At 44.0% G+C, this 24,694-nt stretch overlaps 2 protein-coding genes and 1 non-coding gene across 5 annotated transcripts; 2 read left to right on the plus strand and 1 right to left on the minus strand.

The window, feature by feature from the left end:
- Positions 1-158: 158 nt before the first annotated feature.
- Positions 159-19,284, plus strand: tdrd7b (tudor domain containing 7 b). 3 transcript variants are annotated; one of them, XM_070993622.1, is made up of 20 exons: positions 159-286; positions 2,029-2,235; positions 3,235-3,379; positions 7,226-7,433; positions 9,753-9,835; positions 11,171-11,379; positions 11,733-12,095; positions 12,213-12,520; positions 12,605-12,797; positions 12,914-13,025; positions 13,198-13,400; positions 13,487-13,621; positions 14,979-15,062; positions 15,321-15,455; positions 15,584-15,694; positions 15,939-16,087; positions 16,201-16,433; positions 16,543-16,726; positions 16,867-17,027; positions 17,705-19,284. In XM_070993622.1, exons 2-20 carry the CDS (start codon positions 2,029-2,031, stop codon positions 17,923-17,925), a joined length of 3,444 nt encoding a protein of 1,147 aa, XP_070849723.1. In that variant the 5' UTR covers positions 159-286; the 3' UTR covers positions 17,926-19,284. The 3 variants fall into 3 exon arrangements, with proteins under 3 accessions (XP_070849723.1, XP_070849722.1, XP_070849721.1); XM_070993621.1 differs by lacking the exon at positions 159-286 and adding an exon at positions 754-897; XM_070993620.1 differs by lacking the exon at positions 159-286 and having other exon boundaries at positions 2,011-2,235.
- Positions 19,285-19,639: 355 nt separating this feature from the next.
- Positions 19,640-22,506, minus strand: LOC139351495 (calcium-binding protein 2-like). Its single transcript, XM_070993429.1, has 8 exons — positions 22,405-22,506; positions 22,124-22,186; positions 21,752-21,884; positions 20,968-20,998; positions 20,580-20,723; positions 20,230-20,339; positions 19,862-20,009; positions 19,640-19,707 (listed from the first exon to the last, which is right to left on the minus strand). The coding sequence occupies exons 2-8, from the start codon at positions 22,183-22,185 to the stop codon at positions 19,679-19,681; spliced, it is 657 nt and encodes a 218-aa protein (XP_070849530.1). The 5' UTR covers position 22,186; positions 22,405-22,506; the 3' UTR covers positions 19,640-19,678.
- Positions 22,507-24,530: 2,024 nt separating this feature from the next.
- Positions 24,531-24,694, plus strand: LOC139351862 (U1 spliceosomal RNA). Its single transcript, XR_011603603.1, has one exon. It is a non-coding gene; the product is annotated as a U1 spliceosomal RNA (small nuclear RNA).

A 24,694-nucleotide genomic window follows, 5' to 3' on the forward strand; every position in this document is an offset into this window, starting at 1 on the left:
AGTAAACTTCCAGGCCCAGCACTCATTACTGCAGAAAACATAACGTGAATGATCTCTGGTTGTGCTTGGACAGGAGATGTCCCCTGGATGCATGTATTGACGTGTAATTAGCCAGAAGCCTGTGCACAGTCGACCAATCAGGTGGCGGAGGAGAGGCTGTTCCTGGACCGGCTGGCAGACACTCCGGGGACAGAGGTCCGGCCGCAGCTCAGCCCTGTGGCGGCGACAGCACTGACAGCAAGTGGACCAGCTCCTGACTTCACCATCCGTGTCTGTTTAAAGCAAGGTACAAAGTTTTTGTAGCTTTTTCACTTGGACTTTTCTAACACTCATTCCTGGCAAAGTTTTGCCGGGTGTTTATTTCGCGTGTCTCTACACTCCCGGCTGGGATGGCTCGAGAGCCCTCAAGCTAACGAGGACGCAAAGCTCGACTTCCGGTTGTGACTTTCAAAATTCTAACTTGCGTGACTACTATTCCGACCACAAAATATTCAGTGAGTCTCTGAGTTTTATTATGAAGGCAACATTTATGTGTTTCCGGTCCGTTTCCTAGCGAGTTTGACGAGCCACTTTCCCGGAGGTGGCAGGAGGATTTAGCTCGATATTAAGCGCAGTATCGTTGCCGAAGCTGACTGTACACTGCACCTGGTACGTTCTGCCGGCGTCATTCGGTCTGTCCGGCACATTTAAGCACAGTTCTGTTCAGAAAACTAAATAAGACGAGCAAACTTCATCCACATAGTTTGGTCCCGATGGAGGGTGTGGAGTCGAAGTGTGACGAGTTACGTCATTCACAGTTTCCCTGTCCCGTCTGCAGTCTGCGCTGCACAAAGTGGCCATATCAACAAGTGGCTTAAATTCAGCTAATGCTGCAACATTTCCCTTATGACTAGCCAGGTAAATTTTACAAGATACTTTCACTTATTTTCAGTGCGACTTTTTTCACCTAGGAATACCCTGCATGTATATTCCTAAATTATTCAACTGAAGGCATAGAGAAAAGTCCCGAGAGGGGATGTAATTGAATTACAAACGAGGGTGTCTTTCCGAAAATAATCTTTATAACAATGCAAAATTTAGGAGATGAATTCCTGCTGGCCGAGCAGAGCAGAAATACCAAAGACTACCTGTGAAAGTTAAACAGTGTTATCATTTTAGAGGACTGATATCGGCTGGTCACTTCATTAAAACTGGACGGACCTCTGCGGAAAGTTGAAGCTTCTTGTTGAGGGTGTGTCTCCACGTCCGCGAGAGTCCCGATTTACTTCAGGTTCACTGGGTACATGTTGACATCATGAAATCGTTATTACACTTTTCACCAAGATCATAATGGATCAGTCTTGTACTTTGGTACAGAATTCCTCTGAAGGCTGGTTTGGTTTGGCTGCAGACAAACTGAGTGTTTCCCTGCAGGGAGATGGAATGTAGCAGGGTGTTCAACAGAGGTGGAAATCAGTGACATCTTAACCTAAAGCCCTTCACCAAAATGCTTCTTGGGGGCTAGAGTAATACTTTGTGGCTTTGAAAAACTACACAGAATTTTGGAGTGAGTAAAATCACAGATAAATACCTGCATGTTTGATAGAACAGTGGAAATGGTCATTGGAAATCAGCTTTTCTTGCCCTTGAGAACAATAGATGTGATAGAGACCTGTTTGTTTTGATCATAGACAATGACTGTCAAAAAAACAAAAACAAATACCTTTATGTGTATGGCTCTACATAAAAAACAAACATTCTAAACCAACATTTCCAGCTGCCATTGCAGTCTGCTGCAGGCCTTGAGCCTGAGTGAAACACACAGTTTGCTTTCAAAATCAGTTGATAAAAACCTGCTTGACCAGTCAGCCACTGGCACATGGGGTGAACTCAGTCTATGTGCCAACTATTGCGAATTTGAAAGGGTGTGCATCATCATCATCAGCAGCAGTCGTTCTCGGACCTGCCTTAAACGGTTCAGGGAAAACAAAACTGATGAAAGGCGAATATAAAAATGGGCTAGTTAATGGAATGACTTTTTTTTTACAGATGGCTGACGTGGAGCTGGTGAAGAAGATGCTGCGGGCCGTCCTCCAGGCCAACAAAGGCGGACTGTCACTGACCCGCCTGCAGTCGGAGTACAAAGAGCTGACCGGGGAGCAGATACCACACAAGCAGATGGGACACAACCACCTGGACGCACTACTCGCCAGCATGCCGTCTTTAGTGCGCATGGAGCGCAACCGCTCTGGAGAGGTGTGTGTGTGTCTGGTGCAGGATGCTTGGTTTGGAGGATAGATGTGCGCACACATTCAGCCATGATTAAATAAGACCACTCTTTCTTTATTCTTTCTCCTCTGTCTGTTTTCTCTGTGGTGTGTCGCTGTGTGAGGCAGGTTTTCTATTAGAAAACACTGGTGTTTGTCCACGTGTCCCTAGAAGATTTCAGTATCCTCAGTAAATGGGAGAAATTCCAGTCAAACATTATCTGTATTTATGGATCCTATTTTCCCATGTTTTTGTGTCTGAGCGACTAATGGGGACAACAATTTTTGAACTTTGTTCAATATTGAGCGGGAGCACTGCAGCCAGCAGCTGTGAAACGGGCTGCAGTGTAATCCCTCCAGGCATTTACGCACCATCAGTGGACGTCCACTAAAAGTGCCTGTTTTTGCCACTGACAGGCTCGCGTTGTTATTCTGAGTGTCTGACAACATTATGGAAAGGATCCCTGCAGAGATAGACCTTTTTGTTAAAGAATGAGGTCCGTTGTGTTTAACCAGAAACAACTGCTGTATCGCTCTCGCCAAAGCCACCAGACTCCATTCACAGAAACAGTCATTTAATCATCGTAAAACGCACTTCATTCAAGATCAACAGACACAAAATAAAACTCACCTTAACTGTCTTAGTTCATCTTTCCACTGTGCCAACTCTGGTTCAGTCAAATTAAACCTTTAATTCATGAAGTTTAATGTGAAATTATCAGGAGAGGAGTGAGAGGAAGGGTGGACATCAGAGAGACAGTGAGCAGAGCAGCATGTCGAGCCAGAATATTTTCACATCTTACTCTGGACTTATTTTCACCAGACATTATGACAGGAGAAATTTAAATATGTTGGACTTAAAAAGGTATTTAAAGGTATTATGCACATCTTAATTAACCGGAGTTCTGTGTTAATAGGAGGTAATAACTCGACCATGTGATGAATCTTTTATTGATATCAGTGTCTGTCTGTGCACTCATCTCTCCAGATGGTGTGTTTCGCCTCAGGGGCCAATGAGACGGCCCATATAGCCAAGGTGGTGGCTCGTCAGCGCAGCTCCAAGAAGACAGGCCGACCCCACCTGGTCAACACCCAAATGAGGGTCAAACCAGCAGCCCAACTCGTCCTCAATGGTAAGACTGTGGGCCACCACTCTGGGGCGTTTGCAAGCATAAGCGTTCTACACAGCCATTTTCTTCAGCTTATGTTAAAGATAATAATTAAATATGTGTGTCTACAAATTGTTTTTATTGAACTTGATAATAGCATTATTTAGGTTGCAAAGGAGGCTAAACAACTACAAAAATAAGCTAACATATTGAGTAATTTTGAGAGAAACAGAATTGTCAAGGCAGTGGTTTTGGTTCTCATGGGTTTGCCATTACAGTGTTCAACAGGAGACTATAATCCAGTTTCACAAGATCCACATACCACTGGTAATCTTATAGACTTTCCCTTTTACCAGCCTCTCTTGGAAAACACACAATTACCTCTATCTAATTACACAGATGTTTCTGGCTAACTTTTACTGAGGCATAAGGTGGCTTTAAATCAGTTCAGTATTGGATTAAATGTTATTTCAGTTACTGCTAAAATGTACATCTACTACATCTATAGTGCATTGTAAAACTAATTTGAAATCATTATTAACGCCTTATTGAACTTTTTATTTAAGAAATGCAGATAAATATGGACTGGAGTCATGAATAGTCTGGCAGCTCTGTCCCTCAGTGGTTCACACTTGATGTTGGGTGTGTTGGGCCGTTATTCAAACCCTGGAATAGAACATTTTCTGTTTATAAAGGATTTGAAAGTCATTCAGATGTGAATGAATGACCACTCGGCAGCACTATTAAAATCATGTTTTACAACATAGCAAGCAGAACTCGGCGCACATGCAAGCCTTTGGAGGAATATCAGCACTGGTACACAGAACATGTGGCGTGACACAGAATGCCCCACAGCTTCCCACGACTCTGTGAGTACAGAAGAAATAATCAGAAATGCAGAGAACATGAGAGGTCATAAGAACTTGCACTCATGGTCAGGGCTGCAGCCAGGATTTTAGAAATACTAAGGTCATGAGTTAAATTATCCATTCTATTCTATTTCTAATGCTAAATAAAATGTTTCTAACTCGCCCTCAGCGGTAGCTACAGTATGGCCCTGCTGAAAAGAAGGAACCAATAACAATACTGACTGCATCTTTGCTGTATATGATCCCTCCTGTTTGCATAATGGTGATGACAAAGCAGCCTTGTTTTCTGCCCCTTGTTTCTTTTTATCACACTTTAACTTATTTTTACAAAAGTACACTGTAGCCTGGAAATATATATTTATTGTATCCATCCACAGGAACCGCTCAATTTCCTGAATATTTCCAAACCTTATCCAGACACTGTTGGGGCTGGTGGTCCAGTGCAGCAGCACTGCAGTAAAAGAGAACTAGAAAGTGTCCTGTGCCCGTATCAGGACTGTGACAATGCAACATTAGCAGATGCTTTCTGCGGTGCAGCCCGGCACTTTATGCGTGAATGACTGGCCTGTTTGAAGTGTTGCTCTGAGGAGACCTGCGCTTCCTTAGACACTGAGAATATCATACACACATGCAGGTGTACCAGGTTTGTATGTGCACGTCATCTTTTTTGTCACTTTATTCGCTCAACACACACACAAAACTACACGTGCACGTACAGAAACATGTACGCAGATTGCTTTTTCCTTCATTCGCCTCCGCTAGACTGCGATGCTGCAGAATATTCTCGGAGAATCAGAGGAGGAAGTGGGAGGCGGCGGTGCTGGGAGGAGAGGGTCGGAGGAAGAGAGAAGCAGAGGCATGGTGGAATGGGAAGGAGGGAGGGGGGTAACCGATGACAGGGATGGAGGGAGTCTGGGAGAGAGAGAGAGAGAGAGAGAGAGAGAGAGACAGAGGGTGGGGTGTTGAGATTTGAGGCTAATGCAGCCTATAGCAGCTGAGACTCAGCTGCAAGCGAGGAGCAGCTGATTCACAAGTCAACCTCTCCATCTCTCTCTCTCTCCCTCTCTCTCTCTCTCTCTCTCTCTCTCTCTGTCTGTCTTTCTCCCTCTCTCCCTCTCTCTCTCTCTCTCTCTCTCTCTCTCTCTCTCTCTCTTATTCTCTCCTCCGCCGCCTCACCAGGATATTGATATTCAGGCAGAGACAGACCAGGGACTGTGTGTCCATGCTGGTGAGGTGACGCGGCGTCTGCTCTGACTGTGTGTCTGCGTGTGCTTGTCCTTGCCTATATTTGCATGTGAATTTAAGCTTGTGCCTGTGTGTGTGTGACTGCTGAGTTTCTGCAATCTATGCGTGTCTGGAAGTTTTATTGATTAATTAATTGGCTGATTTATTCATAGATTGACTGCCCGTAGCTCCTAGGTTATGAGTAGCATATCCTCTCAGAGAGAAAAGTACATAAGATGTAGAAATCAAAATAGCCTTTTTGATGAGTTTTGAAGACGGAGGCTGATGAAGCTGCTCGGTGTGTTTTGTCACTGGAAAGATTTAATGAGATTCAGCAAGAACAGAGAGGGTGAGGGAGCAGCAGATAGTTCTAGATCCTGCTGAAGAAGAGCGAGACGAATGCAAGAGTCATGATAAAAGAGCAGGCAGTGGGAGGAAGACCTGAAAAAGAGGTGGGAGTGTGGGAGTGGAGATGATTAAGGGTTATGCACAACAAGATATTCTGATGACTGATGTCACTGAGCGGAAATGTGATGTCATGCAAGCCAGCCATGCTGTGCCGGAATGATGTAACATCAGAGTGATGAGGGGCTGGACTGATAGGTGTCGTGCCAGGGTGGTCTGACTCTGACTTTTAGGCTTTTTACTGAACATCACAGATTACAGTTGTGTAATCATAGTAGAATAATCCTGCTACTTGCTGTTAGCAGCAAGTAGAGATGTTACCGGTCTATAACTTGCTAAGGCTCGATCGCACAATTAGGGTTGAGAGTTCTCAACAAAAACACAATTTCTATTGTTTATCTTTTCTGGGTCAAAGTATACGGCATACTTACAGTATATATTGTGTGCTATCTTATATAGTATGCTATTGTCCAGCAGTTCATATCTACACACACTCTTTCATTCACCTTAAATGTTTTGAGTGTAACCACAGGCTCCTGAATTTTGTCTTTTTCCCTTCAGCTATTAATCACTATCGCAGCATTTTAGGAAATATATTTATTTGCTTTCTCGCTGAGAGGTGTGAAGAACAATACCACTCACGTCTGTGCATTAACTATGGAGCAGCTACAGTCAGGTGCTGATTATCTGATTTAGCATATGGACTGGAAACAAGGGGTCCTGGCTGTCTACAGAATTCAAAAACATCACTTGCAGCTCACGAATTAACATGTTAAGTCTTATTTGCTTTATCTGTAGGCAAACGGGAATGCAAAAAGGACAAGTTGTGGATTCACAGTTACATATGTGCTGCAGCTAACTGTTCTTTGAGCGCAGTGACTTCCTTTTCCCCTGCATCCAGTCATTATGCTAAGCTAAGCTAATCGACTCCCTGCTCCAGCTGCATAGTTAACACAGTGAACTGAGAGTGGTATCGGTTTTATCATCGAACTCTGAGCAAGCAAGCAAAGGAGTGTATTTCCTTGACCTTCCTCAGCCATTTATTACACAATCCTGTTGGGAATTTATACTGATGAATCCAGAGTTTAGTTAGCAGAGAGTTTCCTCAACTTCTCAATTGATGTCCTTTTTAATATGTGATACTGTGCTGGTGCTGCTTCTTGCCTTGCTGACTGGAGCTATGATCGTCATCATCTACAAATATCAGTGACACTGTCCCCTCCACACAGACACGCTGCCCTGTCTCAGCATCAGATTTAGCTGAGTCAGGGTGTGCGTGTGTGTACTCATCTTGGAGTATGTGTGTACTTAAAGTCCTTTTTTTTTTTTTTTTTTTTTACTTCTCTTGTTTGCCTTCTCTTTCTCTGTGCAGCCAAACCTCAAACCTCTCTGAGGCAGCCGAACCACCGTGGGCGAGGCGGGGGTAGAGGAGGAGGCGGCAGCCGAGGGGCAGGACATGGAGACTTCAGACAGGCAAGGGACATGAGGGATGGCCAGTCAGAGGGCAAGACTGGTGCGCATCCGAACAAGATGTCCAATCAGAACACACCCAACAGGAAAGGGAACCCACCTGCAGAGAAGTGAGTGAGGGCAACGTTTAGGAGCTTCTCAGGTCTCTCATTCAAGCTGTGATTTGTTGCAGGCCTTCAGTGTGAAAGTACTGTAGCTCATATCCCAATGCTGAAGCTCCACATAGTTGTGGGATTTTATAGCACAGTTATAAGTGGGCTGCTCAGGAAATCAAAGCAGAGGAATGTGCAAACGGCCAGCATGCTCAGAAAAGATCTCCAGATCTCATGGCAGAACATTTCCTGTAGATTTACTCAGGCTATTCCAGAAATCAAAAAGTTGTAGTTATCTTCGGGGGTGCAGTCATTTGGGGATATTTTACAGTGGTGGATTCCATGTCTCTACCACTTTTTTGTATTATCTTCCCACTGTCCACCATTTAGTCCAAACCACAGCCAAAAGTCAATGAAAATCAATGCTAATCTTACATGTCCCCCCCACCTGTATGGTCTGAGCTGAATCAGAATAGGCTGCTGGTGAATGGGAGGGCGATTGAACTGAGGCTGGTTTCTGATGCAGAGAGCCTCCCCGCTGCTGCTTATTCAGCACTGGGCTGATGATGTGCTCTCTAGATTATTCTGGTTCTCTCTCTGTTTGTCCTCCCTTCACTATGATCATTTCCTCTTTCTACCTCTCCTCTCTTCACCTCCTCCTCTAAATGTTTGCCATGCGGTCATTGTTCACCTCCCTCTGTGTCTTTATTTGATCTCCATCATTTCTCTCTCTTATACTCTCTCTCTGAATGAGCTAAAAACCTTATTCAGTGTTACCGAAGAAGTCATCTAGAAGCATAGCGAGATATTATCTGTCTGCTTTCATCAAACGTTGAGTCAAGATTAATTCAGCTCATTGACTGGTTCTCCCACTTCCATCCATCCACGGCCCTGTTCGTCTGTCCACTGTGAAAACAACTGACATCAGTCCTCTGTCAGTGTCTCCATGGGTGTCCACTGTGCCGCTGGCCCTCCGCAGCACAATGGGGTGGCAGGGTGGGAAGCCCGGTGTGTTGGCAGGGGACACGAGCCCAGAGCAGGGGGGATGTGAGCCCTTTGTAATCCCCACTCTATTCTCTGGTAGATTAACGCTTCTAAACCGACACAGAGTGAATCAGCACATCTCTCTGTATCCCTCTAGATCTTCCATTGGACAGTACAGTCATCATTTGTGTGTGTGTCTGCAGATGCACTATGGGATGCCTGGCAGTACAAATGGTAAATTCAGCAAACGAAATGAGAGAACCAGCATAGAATTTACAGTTTAAATACTTTTATTAACATCTCTGGGTGGGAGATTTCAGCGAGTGTTCAGGGAAATGCTGCTGCTGCCTGCAGAGAGAAAGCATGAGGGTGAGGCTGTGCTTCTCAAAACCAAAGTACCACAACAAAGATGTTCACATCCAAGTCACAGCTTTCTTTGGCAAGAAATTCACAATAATGGAAGCAATATCTAAATGAAAGTCCTGGGTGTCCAAAAAAGTGTTGTGAGAATCATCAGTGTTGGTTGATCCTGCTGTAGTTTCTCCTCCAGCCACAATGAACAACTCATTTAGGTCAGTGGAGTGCACAAATGTATGTGTAGTAAAGTCATTTAAACCCTCTCGCAGCCATTTAGGGTCACAAAGTAAATGGCATTTTTGCTCTTATTGATCGCTTGCTGCCATTATTAGCTATGCACCATGGCGAGCCACTGAAGAGAGAAACAAAAAAAAAGACAGACAGGCTGAATAAAGAGAAAAACAGAGCAGTCGCTGAATCGTTTAGGGGGCTGAGATTGACCTGCACTGAAATTAAAATCAGGATGTGGAAAAAGAGATGGATATTTTGCACCGTGTAGAAATCTTTGCATGCGTTCTCAGTTTGTCGCTGACGAGGTCTGAGAGGTAGCATCTGATATGCTACGCGCAGTGCAGTGCAGTACCCAGTGTGCTGTGTTTTGTGACTCTGTGTTCTCGACCAATGGGAGATGAGACAGTCTGATTAATGGTTGTGGTACTGAGGACAAACCGAAAAAGACCTTCACTGAACTTTAGCAGGTTATCTGGTTCGACTTTGAGGTGTTACCAGAGTCCTTTTCTTTTACAGATCCCACAATGTGCTGTGCCCAATAAGAGATTAAGGATCAGACGTGCAGCACAGAGCCAGACCTGCTCAAGCCTTAAATCTGAAGGCGGAATTTAGCGATTATTTTTTTAAAGTGTGCACATAGATGATGGATGGACAATGCTGTAGCTTTTCAAGGCTCAAAAAAAGGTCTGCCTCCTTCCCAGTCGTCTTCTGTTCCAGAGCCTATAGAAAGTAACTTTACTCCCTGTTCTGCTCTCTTGTGTCCAGGTCAGACAAGAGGATGACCCTCCCATCACGGTTTCAGAAGGAGGTGCATGCTCACCTTTCCAGAAACCCCCAACAGACTGGTCGTAAGTAGGACAGGCTGCTTTGTATTCTGCTAAAAATACTTTTTTGTGTAGCTTTTTGTCCTCCAAACCAAAAGAAATGTCAACAAGACCTGTGTTACATCAGATCATTCAAATGCAGGCCAGCTCCTCTCAGCATCACCGGAGTACATTAACATCTAAGTCTTACCCAGGTAACAGTTTTCCAGTTTCATGCTGAGCTGTGTTGTGCTGAAGTATCGGATCACATCCATCCGTCCTCCTTTGGACCTTCATGATATCTGTGATGTGCAAAGCAAACAAACAGCAGCCCCATCTCAGTTAGTTCCCTGATGTTTCTGCTGACATGAACTGTATTTTAAAAGCTTTGAGGTTCAGTCAGCACCCAGATGTCTGTGTGAACCTCCCTCCTTTTCACTTCCTCTCCTACATGTCTTTACTTCAACTGAATATGTGTTTGTTGTCATGTTGCCTGCTAGATGAAGGGCTATGGCCTGTGTAGCCAAGGGGAAAGCGCTGGAATGTAATAAACTGCATAGCTTTGAGGGATATACTATGTTGAGGGCTCATTTTCGACATGTTTATATCAGGCCCCTACAGACAAAAGAGACTGTTAAGGTGTATACTGACTGATTTAAGAGTCTGTGCTTCCTGAATTTAAAGAGACGTCCATGATGGAGGAAGAAGTTAGTTCTGATCCAAACTAACCCTTCAAAAGATCAAAATCACGCAACATCTCAAACAGATTAACCAATTGAGGCAGCGGTAGCACAGAAACTGTCTTCTGCTCGGTAAAACTACTGCTTTTGTAAAAGGAGTGTGGTGGTTTCGAAGAGAGCGATATAACAGGACTGTCTGAAAAGGTCCGTCTCTGTAGGGATCCTTTCCATACACACTTAGAATAACAATCTGAGCCCGTCAGTGGCAAAACAAGCACTTTCAGTGGACGCACTTTGATGGGTGCATTTGCCACAAAGGATTATGTTGCAGCCATTGCAGCCATTTCCCAGCTGCCGGCTGAGACTATCTACTGCACCAGTTCCAAAATGTTTTGTACCTGTCTGTCATTTAGACCTCAACATATGTAAAGATAGGGCCTAGGTTACTACATTATCCATTAATGTGAGATCCCTGTTTAGAAAATGTGCAGTACCTACACCATGCTTCACATTCTGATATATATTCAGTTTGATTGTTGTCATTTTAGGGATTCGCGCTTTAATATCTGAGATATTTTTAGTGTAACTAAGTTAGAAATGGTTTTGGCCATCACTGATGATGTTTGGATGAATACTGAATGAAAGATCAAAGTTGCAGAAGCAGTAATTGCCCTTCTGTGTTTTTCCTTCGTTCATCCAGCACCCTTGAATCTGAATGAGAGCCCCGGCTCAGATAAAGGAAAACCCTACAACCCTCAGCAGGTCCAGGGTCGCATCAGGGAGATTCTGGGGAAGTACAGTAATGGATTCTGGGTGTCCAAGTTGCCTCAGATCTACAGAGAGCTGTACAAACAGGATCTGCCCACTGAGTCTATCAAAGACCTGGAGACCTGGACACACATATGTACTGTATGTACTCCCTTTATTACTGTAGTTTTTTTGTCTTGTACAGTTTACTTTGCATAGGTTATGATGTCATATGTTGTACCTGTAAAGCACCTCACTGGCAGTTATAGAACACATAAGATAATGAAAGCAGACTACAGTGCTGAGACCCTAGGCACACAAAGCACAAAAGTACATTTGAGAACATAATGCACAGTTGAAGTGTGTGAGCACTGGTCACCAGAGAAGGGCAGGTAAAGCAAAAAAATGCCTATTAACAAGAACAAGTACCTAAATAATGTCATGTAAACAACAACGTTTAGCTAATGAGTTTCTTGACATGTTGTTTCTAATGAGTTCTCTGAATTTTCTTCTAGGTAGAGAAAACCTGCAGCAGCAACCCATCAGAGCTGTTACTCTACCCCGCCAAGGAACACACCACTACATCCTCCCCCTCACCTACCCCAAACTCCACCTCTGCCCCTGCCTTGAATTCAAACACCCCCACAGACAAACCCTCGCAGTCACCTGCCCAGCAGAGACCCTCCAGCGCCCATCTGACTCGTTCTGATTCTCGCTCTCCTCAGTCTCCGCCATCGTCCTCCTCGTCCCCTAGCCCTCCCTCCTCTCCTGCCACCCTCAGCCCGGACCTGAAGCTGAAACTGGAGGAGCTGCTGGTGAAGTACTCGAATGGCCTGTGGGCGCATGCGCTGCCCAAGCTCTTCCAGGACACCTACAAAGTCAGTGACATTTTGAAACACTGTCACATTAATGCCACTGCCAAATTCTGGAATGAGCTGCATCTAATGCATCATCTAATATATTTTTTATAATGTTTTATATTATCTATTTACAAGACGAAGCTGCCTGGACATGTCCTGGAGAACCTTCACCTTCTCTCTGACATCTGCACCATCGACTACCCGATGCCTGACAACCCCAAGAGGGCCATCTTGTACAGGAGGAGCAGCACTGGAGGTGGAGGAGGAGAGGATGAGAACTGTAATAGGAGGAACTCCTCAGTCAGTGAGGAGGAGCTGAGGGTGAGGCAGGAGCTGGGGAGGAGGCTCAGTAACCATGCAGTGCCTTCTCTGCAGATCCCCAAAGAGGAGTACCCTTCTGTACTCGTGGTGGAAGCCGCCAACACCAATGCAGTTATACTCAGGTAGGAGAAAGCTTTATGTGTGAATGTGCTGTAAGACCTAACAGTTTATAAATCTCTCACTGTCTGTGCCTCCTCCTCTCTCAGGTACATTGGTGAGGGTTACTCCCATGCCCAGGAGTCCATGGAGGATGAAATGAGGGAGTTTTACGGCCTAGAACAAGGCAGTAGTTCTCCTTTGTCATCTCCATCCTCGGGCCAGCTTGTTGCTGTCAGGGCCGAGGAGGAGGAGGAGATTCTGAGGGCGCAAGTGTGCGAAGTCATGGCCGACAAGGTCAAGGTGAGAAGTCAAGGAAATAACCAAGGACACTGGTCACTTTGTAGGAATCTTTGTAATTAAGATTTTAAGATGAGAGGAAATCTGGTTGACCCTGTCGTTTGCCTTTGACTCTGTAGGTGCACTATGTGGATCATGGCTTCTCAGAGGTGATCAGCAAAACCAAAGTGTTTGAGCTGCACGAGAAGTTTTTCCAGCTGCCTTTCCAGGCGACAAAGTGTAAACTGGCAGGTGAGTCTGAACTCATCATCAACACGTCATCAGTCCAGTAATTTTGAATAGTGAATCAAAGGAAAACAAGCACATCCTTGCTGTATCCTTTTTGTTTTCCCCTATGCCATGATCGTATTTCTCCAACTGTGTGTGTGTGTGTGTGTGTGTGTGTGTGTGTGTTCGTTTCTAGGCCTGGAGCCATTCTGTCAGGAGCCTGCTGTGCTGAAGAAGTTTGAGACAATGGCAAGTGGAAGGATCCTATTGGCTGAGATCCTAGAGAGAGGGCAGACCCCTCTCGTTGTTCTGTACGACACGTCGCAGGATGATGATGTCAACATAAACGCTGCCTGCATGAAGGCCCTGCAGGACAAGACGCTAGCCAGCCCCTTACAGGTACAGGAGAGTTTGTCCACGTGTGCGGTCGAGTCAGCGTGTGTGTGTGTGCAGCAAACTAAACTCTTATCGCTGCCTCTCGTCAGGTGAACAGCGCTTATATGAACGTGACGGTCAGCAGCGTCTGTTCAGATGGGACCATCTACTGCCAGCTGCCCTCCAGAGGCCTTGCCAAGCTGAATGAGATACTGGAGAGTATAGAGACGTACTTCCACTCACAGGTTAGCGCCATGCTACATCTGATGTCCCTGTGCATTTTTGAAGCTGTAAAAGCTTTTATTTTTATTCAGTTGGTGATAAAAATGTGCCAAAGAGGCACGTCAGTTTACTTTGACTAAATGCCTCACTCACTGTCCTGCTGCCATAATACTCACTTGAGCAAGTAATAGTAATGTAATAGTAATCCACAGCAGAAAATAGCCCCAGAAAATACACTGTTTGTGTTTTTGGACATTAGTTTGAAAGTATAGAGAGATGCAATAATGCATTGTTGCTTTTGGTCTTTTTCATGTGATATATTGACAATAAGAAAAAATGTAGAATAGCATCAGATTCATCCTTTAACATCACTAAAACTTGAGACCTACAAGATGTACATGTAACAAACACTGTGGCTGATTTCATGGTGGACCCATAGGTCTGGATCTAATTGGAACTCACATGGGATGCATACCAATGTGTTGCAAACTCCTGACTGGAAATGAGAAGAGAAAAATATGCCCCTTCCTTTGTCATGTGCTAATGTGTAATATTCACAAGGAGTCAACGGAATAGACTACAACTCTCACGCTGATCTTAATAAGCGTTTTGTGAATGTGTTTGTGTTGCGTTGCTTCTTTCAGACGTGCTGTGTTGTGGACAGATTGAGATTAGGTTGATAATCTGGAGTTAAGACATTACCAAGCCACTTAATCTGCTGGCGCTGCAGTGGAGCTGGTGCTTTTTCTAGATGTGCCACTGCTGTCCTTTAAAGCCCGTAGTTGCAGCTCAGTAACACTTTACGTCAGTGTTTGGGTAAGTACAGTGTGGAGTCTGGTCATGTGTTTTAGGCTAGACACACTGTGTTTGAAATCATCAAGCATGCAGGGAGGTAATAAGATTTTCATGCTCGTCATTGTCATTACATACAGATGATTTCCACGCCCTTAACCAACCAGATGGCCTGGTTTTGTGTTAGTAGTCAGAAGGAGGGTCAGACATTAACTTTCTCAATTTAATATCCAGTTCTGTAATCCATAGTTGTGTATGTTGTTTATCTGTTAGGGCAACTCCCTCTGCTGGTGTGTAATGATGTTCTCATCAAGCAACTGTTCTTCTATATGCTATCTTAATTTCTTTCAACATTGAGCCCAAGTAACCACAGATCTAAAGTCCTAATTTTTGATGTCACTTCAGTGTACACCTGCAGCAGACTGGGTGGACCTGTGAAATATTGATGTGTGCTTTTATGGTATTATTTTATTGCAGTCATAAAGCAGCAGTGGCACATAGTAAACTCACCAATCCAGAGGAAGTACAGTTAGATTTAACCAAAGTGTGTCGATAAAGATGTCATGATGACATGTATTTGTGTTTCAGGTAACATCAGAGTTCCTGGTGTCTAGGCCCTTCTGTGGGAAAGGATGCCTGGCTCGCTACAAAGGCAAATGGTCCCGTGTAGAGGTAAGAGGGCGCCGCAGCACTTCACAGACTGTGAATTATTAACCAAATCCACATATGATTGATGCCGGCCTATCAAAAGGATTAAAGTCACAATTGCACAGCAGAGCTAGGTGTAGCTACCATGAGGGCAAAGATCAAAAAGTGCCAACAGGAACAGCCATCATATATACTGTCACATACCGCATGAAAGCTCTTTTATTTATTTTGTTCCTCCATATAAAAAATCAGAGGTTTTCCTGTCTACGTTTCTGTCTTTAGATCACCAACCTTCACGGCAGCAGAGTGCTGGACATCCTGTTCATAGATGTGGGTGTGCAGGCTTCTGTAGAGGTGTTTGAGCTGAGAGAGATCCCTCCGCCGTTCCTCCGTGACCTCATGGCCATCCCACCACAGGTCAGCCTCTGTGTCCTCGAGTAAAACAGTCGAGCACAATGATGTGTTCATAGTGCTGCTGTAGTGAGGGCAGTTTCCTCATACAGTCCTACATATGCTATAAATGACACCCGGCAACCTGTGTTCAGGCTGTGAAGTGCTGTCTAGCAGACCTGGCTGTCAGTGTTGGATCCTGGACTCCAGATGCTGTCCAGTGGCTTCGAGAGAAAGTGCTCAACACCACAGACTGTAGCATGAAGGTACACTGCTGCCACTTTATTAGGGAACCTTTGACGTGAAAAGGTTGATGTCTCTTTCACTGTTTTGTTCGGTTCTTAACATTTGTCAGAGTGATAAAATCACATTCACTTACTCAAGAACCTCTCGTAGTATTTTCCTCTCTGCCTCCCTCTGGCCTCCACCACTGTGCTTGCTTTGTTGCATCCTCCCTCTGTCTTTCTTCTTCATGTACCTCCACTTTCACCTTGACATCCGCCCCACAAGGTTGCCAAGGTAGATGAAACCAAGCGCTGCATCTACGTCCACCTTTTCACCGACAAGAGCTTCCACGACCCGGCCCGCAGCCTCAATCATCAGATGGCCCAGTCTGACCTGTTCAAGCAGCGACCAGATGTTTTCCTGACAAGCCACAGGTTCCTGCTGCCTTTATATTCACCTGCATCATCCCCTCACTGTCCAACCACCTTATACACCGAATGAATAAACCAATTAAATGAACACATTGTTTGTTAAATTATCTTCACAGCCCTGCCAAGGTCTCCACACCCACTTTATCCTCTAAGACTTCCAGCAGCAGTAACTCCACTAATGGGAGTCCAGCGTCAACTTCTGTCCCAGCCAAGCCTCATCTCAGGAGGGCTCTGTCAGGACCCCGAGGAGGCGGAGGAGGCAACACGACCACCACTAGCCCACCAGAGACACCGTCATCCCCCTCATCCTCCCTCCAGCTGCCACCATTACTAGAACTGCCCCCAGCAGGTAATGAAGAACGCAGTTGTTAAGGACAAAAGCATCCCAAAGTGTGCAGTTCAGTCCAGTATTTTGCCTTACTGAAGCCTAATTGTGTGCTCACGTGTCTTTTCTTCAGGAAACAACATGGATGTCTATGTGTCAGTGGCGTGCCATCCGGGCCACTTTGTGCTGCAGCCCTGGAGAGATATGTACAAACTGGTGGTGTTGATGGGAGAGATGATTCTCTACTACAATAAAACTGAGCAGAAACCACTCAACATAGAGAAGAATCAGATATATGCTGCCAAAGTGGAGAACAAGTGAGTTAAGCAGTGATTTGATTTCAGCGCATCAGCTGAAAAAGACCCTGAGCCGTCTGGATGCTGCCTTTAAAAGTTGACAGCTCTGCTGAAAGCAAGAAAGTGAATAAAATCCACTCTCCCTCTTCCTCGTCTCACAGCTGGCATCGTGTGTTAGTGAAGGGAGTTCTGACCAATGGGTTGGTGTCTGTGTACGAGTTGGACTACGGGAAACACGAGTTGGTCAGCTGTACCCAGCTCAGACCTCTGATCAAAGAGTTCAGACAGCTGCCGTTCCAGGGAATCACTGCTCAGCTGGCCGGTGAGTAGAGTGGACATCCACACAGAGCTCTACCACAGCAAGTCTGAAGGCTCATACCAAGGTCGTGTCCACACTCCAGTGGTGAAATGTAACTATGTTTGCTTAAGTGTTATTTTGAAGGTAATGTACTACACTCAGGGGCAAATATTATATTCTTACTCAACTATATTCAAATGACAGCAATAGTTACTTGTTACCTCTGCAGATTCATATTTGACATATAAAATAATGCATTTTTAAGTGTTAAACTGCCCTATTTTGACTGATTTATGCAAAATAGATCTGCTTCAACCAACAGTACATTTACTTTTGATACTTCTGCGCTGCTACTGAGCTTAGATTCCAAATGCAGGACTCCTGTAATGGAGTATTTTTACATTCTTATATTGTTATGTTACTTAAGTAAAGGCAGTACTTCTTTCACAGCTGCAAAACTCCACCTGAGTCTTGACTCTAATACCTGTCAGGAGGGATAATAACCGATCATTGCCTTCCTTATTTTGGCCAAAATTGTTTTAACAAGTAATAAATGAGTGCACATTGGCGGGAAAAGCCCAGATTTTTGTTGATGTCTGTACTCACTTTATAGCAACAATGATACAGTGTTAGTATTAAAAGCCAACATTGTATAATTACCATTAAAGTGAGCTTGACCTTTGTACCTGTCTCCCTTGTAGGATTGAAGCCGAGGCAGTGGTCAGAGGAAGCGTCCATCGTGTTCAGGAACCACGTGGAGAAGAAACCACTTGTGGCCCAGCTGGAGGCCGTTCATGAAGCCACTAACCCCTGGGACAGGAAGCTTACGGTCTTCCTGGTCGACACTTCACAGGAAGAAAGGGACATCTGGGTGCATGACATCATGGCTGAATTTGCTGATGAGCTGACCAACGAGCTGTAGACAACAGACGAGCGTCGTCGAGCCTCACTCGCCGAGCGGTTACCCTGCTGCTCAGCGAAGGCGCTGTGAGTCGCGGATAGACAAAATAGAAGCTTATCCATCTTTACCTTTCTACCATTTAGTCTGACGGAAAGTGGAAAGAGATGAAACAATGAAGGAGAAATTACAAGAAGAAGGGAAATTGAGAGGTTTGATAGCATGTAGAGGCTGGCGCTGACAGAGAGACGAGAGGCGAAGGTGTCGTAGCCATGTGTTGTGTTTTGGGCTGTACATCGAAGGACGTTGTGATGTGATTTTGAGTGACTGCAGTGTGACCAATGGACAACACCCCCATGCATGATGTCAGTCCAAACTTGCCACAGATACTTAAAATATACCTTCAGTATACAGTAACAAACTGAATCTATCCGCAATAGTCTCACCAAGCTGTGGAGATGATACAACGCGCGTTCTTATACCCTTTGGTATGAGCTTTAATCCAATGCGGCATCTTACCCTACAGTACTGTGAGTGCTTCCAGTCTTAGTGTGTGTCATCCGGGGGGGACACCTGAAGACCCTCAACCCTGCCAATGTGAGCACCACGCGATGTGCATAAAATGTTCAAAGTAACTCAGCAAAGTTTTCTCATGCTTGGAAGACTTATATGCATTTGTTTACAAAAGCTGCTTTTTGGATGGTATCTCTGATCGTCACGAAGTTTACAGAGGTTAGAGCAAACATTCCCCCCAGGAGGAGGAGAAGTAGACGAGTCAGTGAGCCGCAGGAGACGGCGTAATGTAGAGAGCCCGACTCGAGGCCTGCTTCCTGACTCCTGTGACGCCAGTGCCTCGTCCATCTCTCCTCCTCCTGTGAAACACTGACTCCAGTGTGACTCTATGCTTTCTAGGAGCCGAGTATCTCTCCATTATTATTCTGTTTCTTGTCTGACAACGAGACTTTCCTTTCAGCAGATTACATGTGCTGCATGTTGCAGATCTTTCTGAATTGTGTGCACATATAGTTTGATGTTATAACAATAAGCCGATTAAGTTACCAGTAGTGTTAAGCTTGTAGATTTCAAATTGGAGGTAAGCTCGATTAGCTCCAGTGCCAGCATCAAATGTTGGCCTGATGTGGGATTTTATTCTGAAATGTGACTTTTTTTTTCGGACGCACCTGCACCGTGGTTTTGGATGTGCAAATGCTTCTCCAGTTCTGAAGACCTGACAAAGCTCAAACCTGCGTTGTTGTTAACAATTGACAATGGATTTAATTTATATTTAACTTATATACTCTAGATCATAATGACATTATCGTTTTGTTTGACAATGACCTGGAGGTAATAAATCTTTTGGAATAAAGTCAGTTTGAGAGGTTTAACTGTGATCTGTCCATTCAATAATCACTGTGTCTTGCAGTAGTGCAGTTTTTAATTGAAAGCCAAGTTTAGAAAGCTCACATCATTTTGATTTCTTTATTAAAATAGCAAACCATTTCAGTTTTATTTACATGTCATATCGCTGCAAAAATTTCATGCGTCTATACCAAAATAATTCCTTCTTGACAGCATGCATCATTTTTGATGCATGAGTCACACAGCATCACTCTGACTCCTTTAACAATTCATCGTTCATACAGTTAATACAGAGTTAGGCACACGTTATATTGTTGTCTATATCTACATTACACACGTTACCAAGTTGTCAAGATACGTTAGCTGTATTAACTTTGTGTTAGTGTGTCCTGTCTTCGTTGTCAGTCACCTCAGCAGCTTAGCGAATGGAGAGCATCATCACAAACTCTGAAGAGGAGACAAAACAGAGCAAATTGAGTCAGTGCTGCCTTTTTCTGACCAAACAGCAAAGAGCCAGCGATGTTTAGTGCATAGTACTCATGCATTAAATGTGAAACACACACACACACTCAGTGCTGGAGGCTGAACCTCTTATTCTCACCTTCAAAGTCAATGTTTCCGTCTGCGTTAATGTCCAGCTCCTTTAAGATCTCCTCCAGCTCTCCTTTCTTCAGCTTCTCCCCCAGCAGCGACTTGACCGCCTCCTTCATCTCCTCCTGGTTGATCTTTCCGTCTCCGTCCAGGTCAAACTTTTAAAAAGAGGCAAAGTGATGAAAATGATGTGAAACAGGAGGAAAAGGTGGTTTTACTTTCATTCACATTTTCATTTGCTGCAATTTAGGCACACAACCAGTCCTTTTTAGGTCTGATATATCAGCTGACACAGATAAACGTCATCTGACTGACCCTCTCTTTCCCTTTGCTGTAATTTAGTAACTACATAGCCTGCTTTATTATCAGTTGGCTGACCTGTACAAAGGCTGATTGGAGCTCTTTGAGTCCCAGCATGTGAGCAGTCTCTCCCATCATCCTGGGCCCCATCAGTTCAACGAAGTCTTCAAAATCCATCAACCCGCCCACTGTGGAGAGGACAGATGTCAGGAGCCAGGAAAGGAGGAGGAGGCTCAGTGGCAAAATACAGCTGAAGCATCTTTTTATGTGAGCACATATTCAAAGTAGAGCATTTTAGAAAAACAATTCAGTAAAATCATTAATTTTCATTTCATAACTGCAAGCTTAACTCCATGTGCAATGAATATTTCATAGCCATTGTGTGCTTGCATTCTCTATATTTTTTAAAGGATCTCTAATAGCCTTACTTCTCATCTTGATTTGTTGTACTATCTCCAGCAGCTCCATTTCTGTGGGCATGTATCCCATGGTCCTCATGCATTCAGCCACATCCTTGTAGTTCAGGTATCCATCTTGATCGTAGTCGAACTCTTTGAAGGCCTCTTGCAACTCTGTAAGAAAGGTCAGAAGCCGCAGGTCCAGATGTTGTTTATCGAATGATTGAAGACTGGGCTATTGATGCAACATCAGTCATGAAATTATTAACAGCCAGGTTGGCAGATTTAAAAAACAAAAAATATTTTTTGGGAGAGAAATCCAGAAAGTTGAAAAAAATGGGCAAGAACTAGAGGTATACTGGAATGATGTGGAGCCAGGATGCAGTTATTAACAGGTTAACTTGGCAGTGACACTTACCATCCAGCTCAGCCTGAGCTAATTCTCTGTCCTGCAGAAACAGTAATAGAACATGTTGATATGTCAGTCTATTCTTTGCATTTGGAACATGAATGTGCACTGTGCAATCCTAATACTAGTGTCATGTGCTTTATTCCACAACATTACATATCTACAATGAAAAAGGGAAATGTTTTCAAATTGAATCAGACTAGTGTTTGGCAGCGCTCTTCATTTGGATAACCCCAATGACGTGTGGCATTAAGCTTCAGCTAATGAGCTGCTAATACAACAGCACAGCAGGCTTAGTGATAGCAGCTCGAAAAAGATCAGGAACAGCACTCTGCCTGACTTCCCCCTCACCTCTGACTCTGGTGTCTGCACATCTGACATACAGTGCCTGTAACTGGGAATGAGTAGCAACTGTATTGCAGAGCTCTACGCAACTTTAGATCTTTCATGGTTTAAATCATAGAGTTTGAAGTAAACCTCAGGCTTTTCTCAGCTCATGGCTTTTATCAAAAGATCAAAGTGCTTTAAATTGTCCGTGAGGAAAAGCTTCACACAGCGAACACACATTTATTGAATAAAAGTGTGTTTAAATCAGGCAGGATTTGGAGAATTGTTGTTGAACGTTAAGTTGAGCTATAACTTCAAAGTGTTTGGACGGTGTCTTGAGGTATAGGTCAAAGGTCAACAGCACACAGCAGAGGTCATCTACCATCATAGCCAAGAAGAGGATGGCTTCATCCAGCTCAACTATACATGAGATTTAAATCACAAAACGTGGCTGTCAGCTACTTACCGCCCCAAAGACACTGTTGAGCACAGAGTTGTAGACTTTGTTCATACTTTCTGTGTTTTTCTTGGACTTCTTTGATGATTTCTTGGGCGTTTCAGAGACTGAACCTGACGGGGTGCCCTTGGCACTGTCTTTGCTATGAGATAGAAAAATCAAACAATGAATAGCAAATGGGCAAATGCAGACTTTACATGTCAACACCTTGATTGTGTGGTGAAAAGTTTTCTCAACGATCGATGCATAAAAGCAAACTAAATAAATGAATTTTACTGCTACAGACTAAAAAGATCCACTTAACATGCTTTTTTTTATTGTGGTTCAACTAAAGAATCTCACACTCAGGAAAACTACATAAATTATATATTATACTCTTACCCATCTGTAGAGGCTGAATCAACAGAAGTCGTCGAGGGTGTTCGCTCTCCCGCCTTGGACATGCTGAGGATAAACAGAGGCATAAACCATGTATCCAAAAAAACTTGCACATTAGTTACAGAATGTATATACATGCTTGGACATGCTGCAGAAATATTTCCATAAATGCTTTTTGGGACACACCAGGCTAAAAATCATGTTTAGCAAAAGCCTCAAATTTAAAAGCACTTCCTCCCAGCATCCCAAATATGAAGCCAGTCACTTCTCTGCAATTTGCTTACCTTAATTCCCTCTCCTAAAAGGTGAGAAAAGAAAACAAGAGCAGCGCAGCGCTTCTCGTCCTCCTTGAGTAGTGTTCCACTTGTGTTGTGAATGGCTGCACGATATCCTGCCAGTTCTCTTTTTCCTCCTCTTGACCTCCTTCCATCAGAGAGGCTTAGCAGGTAATTACCTGGCTAAACGTGCAGCCAACGATTAGAAAGCAAAACGTGGAGCAGCAGTGTGGCCGATGTGACCTTCAAGACGTCAGTTTCCACTTGTTTCTAACCCCAGCTTTAAGTGTCTTTATCTGAAGGCTCTTGCAATTGCAGTGAGCCTCTAGTTTGGAGAGGGTTTCCACATTGGCCCTTGAGAGTTGCTCCTGGTTCTGCAGTGAGAGTGTTTAGTGTACTGGTGACCTCTTCATTCACATGGTGTTGGGATAATCACTGTGAGGACTACAGAACTCACATGGGAACGATGGCAGACTGAAAAATTTAGTTAACAAATCGTTGACCAGTTGTATAATAATATTTATATTATTATATTTACTACTACTATGACTATGTGTCCTTTATCTAATGTAACTCTATTGTTTTGTTTGTTCTCATTTTTAATTTTCTGCTTTGTTACACAACGCTTACGTTTCATCCCAACATTTGTTTTAAAGAATATATATGTATATCCTTTTAATGTGCTGATGTGCTTCTGCTTTTATATTTCTAAATTTCATTTGCACCAGGACCAGTCAGTTTTTTCAGATTAACCAATAATATTTTAAAAACAACGTTCGGGGGCGGGTCTGCGTCCTCTCACCCCTGTTTCCGGTCAATTTACGTGGCCGTCAGACAGCTTGTCAGAAACATTTTACCTGATTTGTTTGCGTGTCCGTACTTGCATTTTACTTAAGTAACGTTGGCTTAGTTCCGATAATTAATCTTTTTTGTAGTATATTTATCAAAACATTTGTGACATACAGCTTGTACCGCTGGAGGAATGAGTGTCAAGTGAAGCGGAGGCAAGTTTTTGGAGTTTGCTGGGAGAGTTGTTATGTCAACAGCGGCGCACTTCGGGCCCTCATCTTTCATCATCCCAGGTGAGTTTTCTACCTGGAAAATGTTCACAAAACCTGTGTAGCTAGTTGAAGAAACTTATTTTAAACGCTTTTGTGTTTTGTGTGTTGCAGTTGAGGTGAGGAAAAGTTGACTTTTTACGTCGTATTTACGGTCACATGAGGCTAATTGCTACAAGGTTAATTAACGGAAATGGCGTTTTACTCCTAATAGGTGATATGGAATCTAACTCTCAAATTATCAGTGCCCTCACGTTTCTCTTAAGTATGGGCCGTTAAATGCAACCTAAAGAAAGGTTTCACGCGTTGTTGTCTTTCCCAGGGAAGTCCAAATTGATGTTTTTAACTGTGTTGGAACGAGTCCAACATAGCTTACGCAACCCAAGAGCGCTAACGTCGGTGTTAAGAGCCTACTGCAGCCCTCACTGGAGTGTCACTGTGTGAGGGTGTAGTTGTTTTTCTTCTCCACCAAGTGGCGCCAAAGCTCTCTGCATGCGACCCTCTTAAAAAAGCGCTTTTATGTGGCGTCACGGCAGATTTTATGTCACGTTATTTGATTTCGACGCTGTTTTATTTTCATTATCCATTGCAGTGGACGGTCATACAGACTGCATTACGATTTAACTCAGCTTCTAACGGGGAAGTTGCAGAAATATCACGTTGTTTATATTGAAGCTATCAGAGAGAGTTCAGTATGTCACTGTCCAGGATGGTCGAGGAGTGACACCAAACCAAAAAACTTGTGCAACATTTTAGCAAGTGAGACTTGAGGATCGTATGGACGGGTTATTTGAATGCAGATGTGTATATTGTTTTGCAAAAGTGAAAACCCGGAAGTAACTTTCCATGTGACACATAATACAGTGCCACAAAGCATTATGGGAAAATTTAAGAATGCGAACTACTCCGATAACGTGCTTTTTATTTTAAAACACGTGTTATACGAGTGGTACCGCAAAGCAAAGTAGTGTTATCATTGTGTTCTGTCTCAAAGTGTATCAATATTCATGTCCGCGTCACCGTGAGTCTGGTCCGTATGTAGCAGATAGACTACTCTCTGTCGGACCAAAGCAACTCATACTTACCTGGCAGGGGAGATACCATGATCAAGAAGGTGGTTCACCCAGGGCGAGGCTTAGCCATTGCACTTCGGCTGTGCTGACCCCTGCGAATTCCCCAAATGTGGGAATCTCGACTGCATAATTTCTGGTAGTGGGGGACTGCGTTCGCGCTCTCCCCTG

This window comes from Chaetodon trifascialis, chromosome 23 (assembly GCF_039877785.1).
Source record: "Chaetodon trifascialis isolate fChaTrf1 chromosome 23, fChaTrf1.hap1, whole genome shotgun sequence".
Classification (NCBI taxonomy): domain Eukaryota; kingdom Metazoa; phylum Chordata; class Actinopteri; order Chaetodontiformes; family Chaetodontidae; genus Chaetodon; species Chaetodon trifascialis.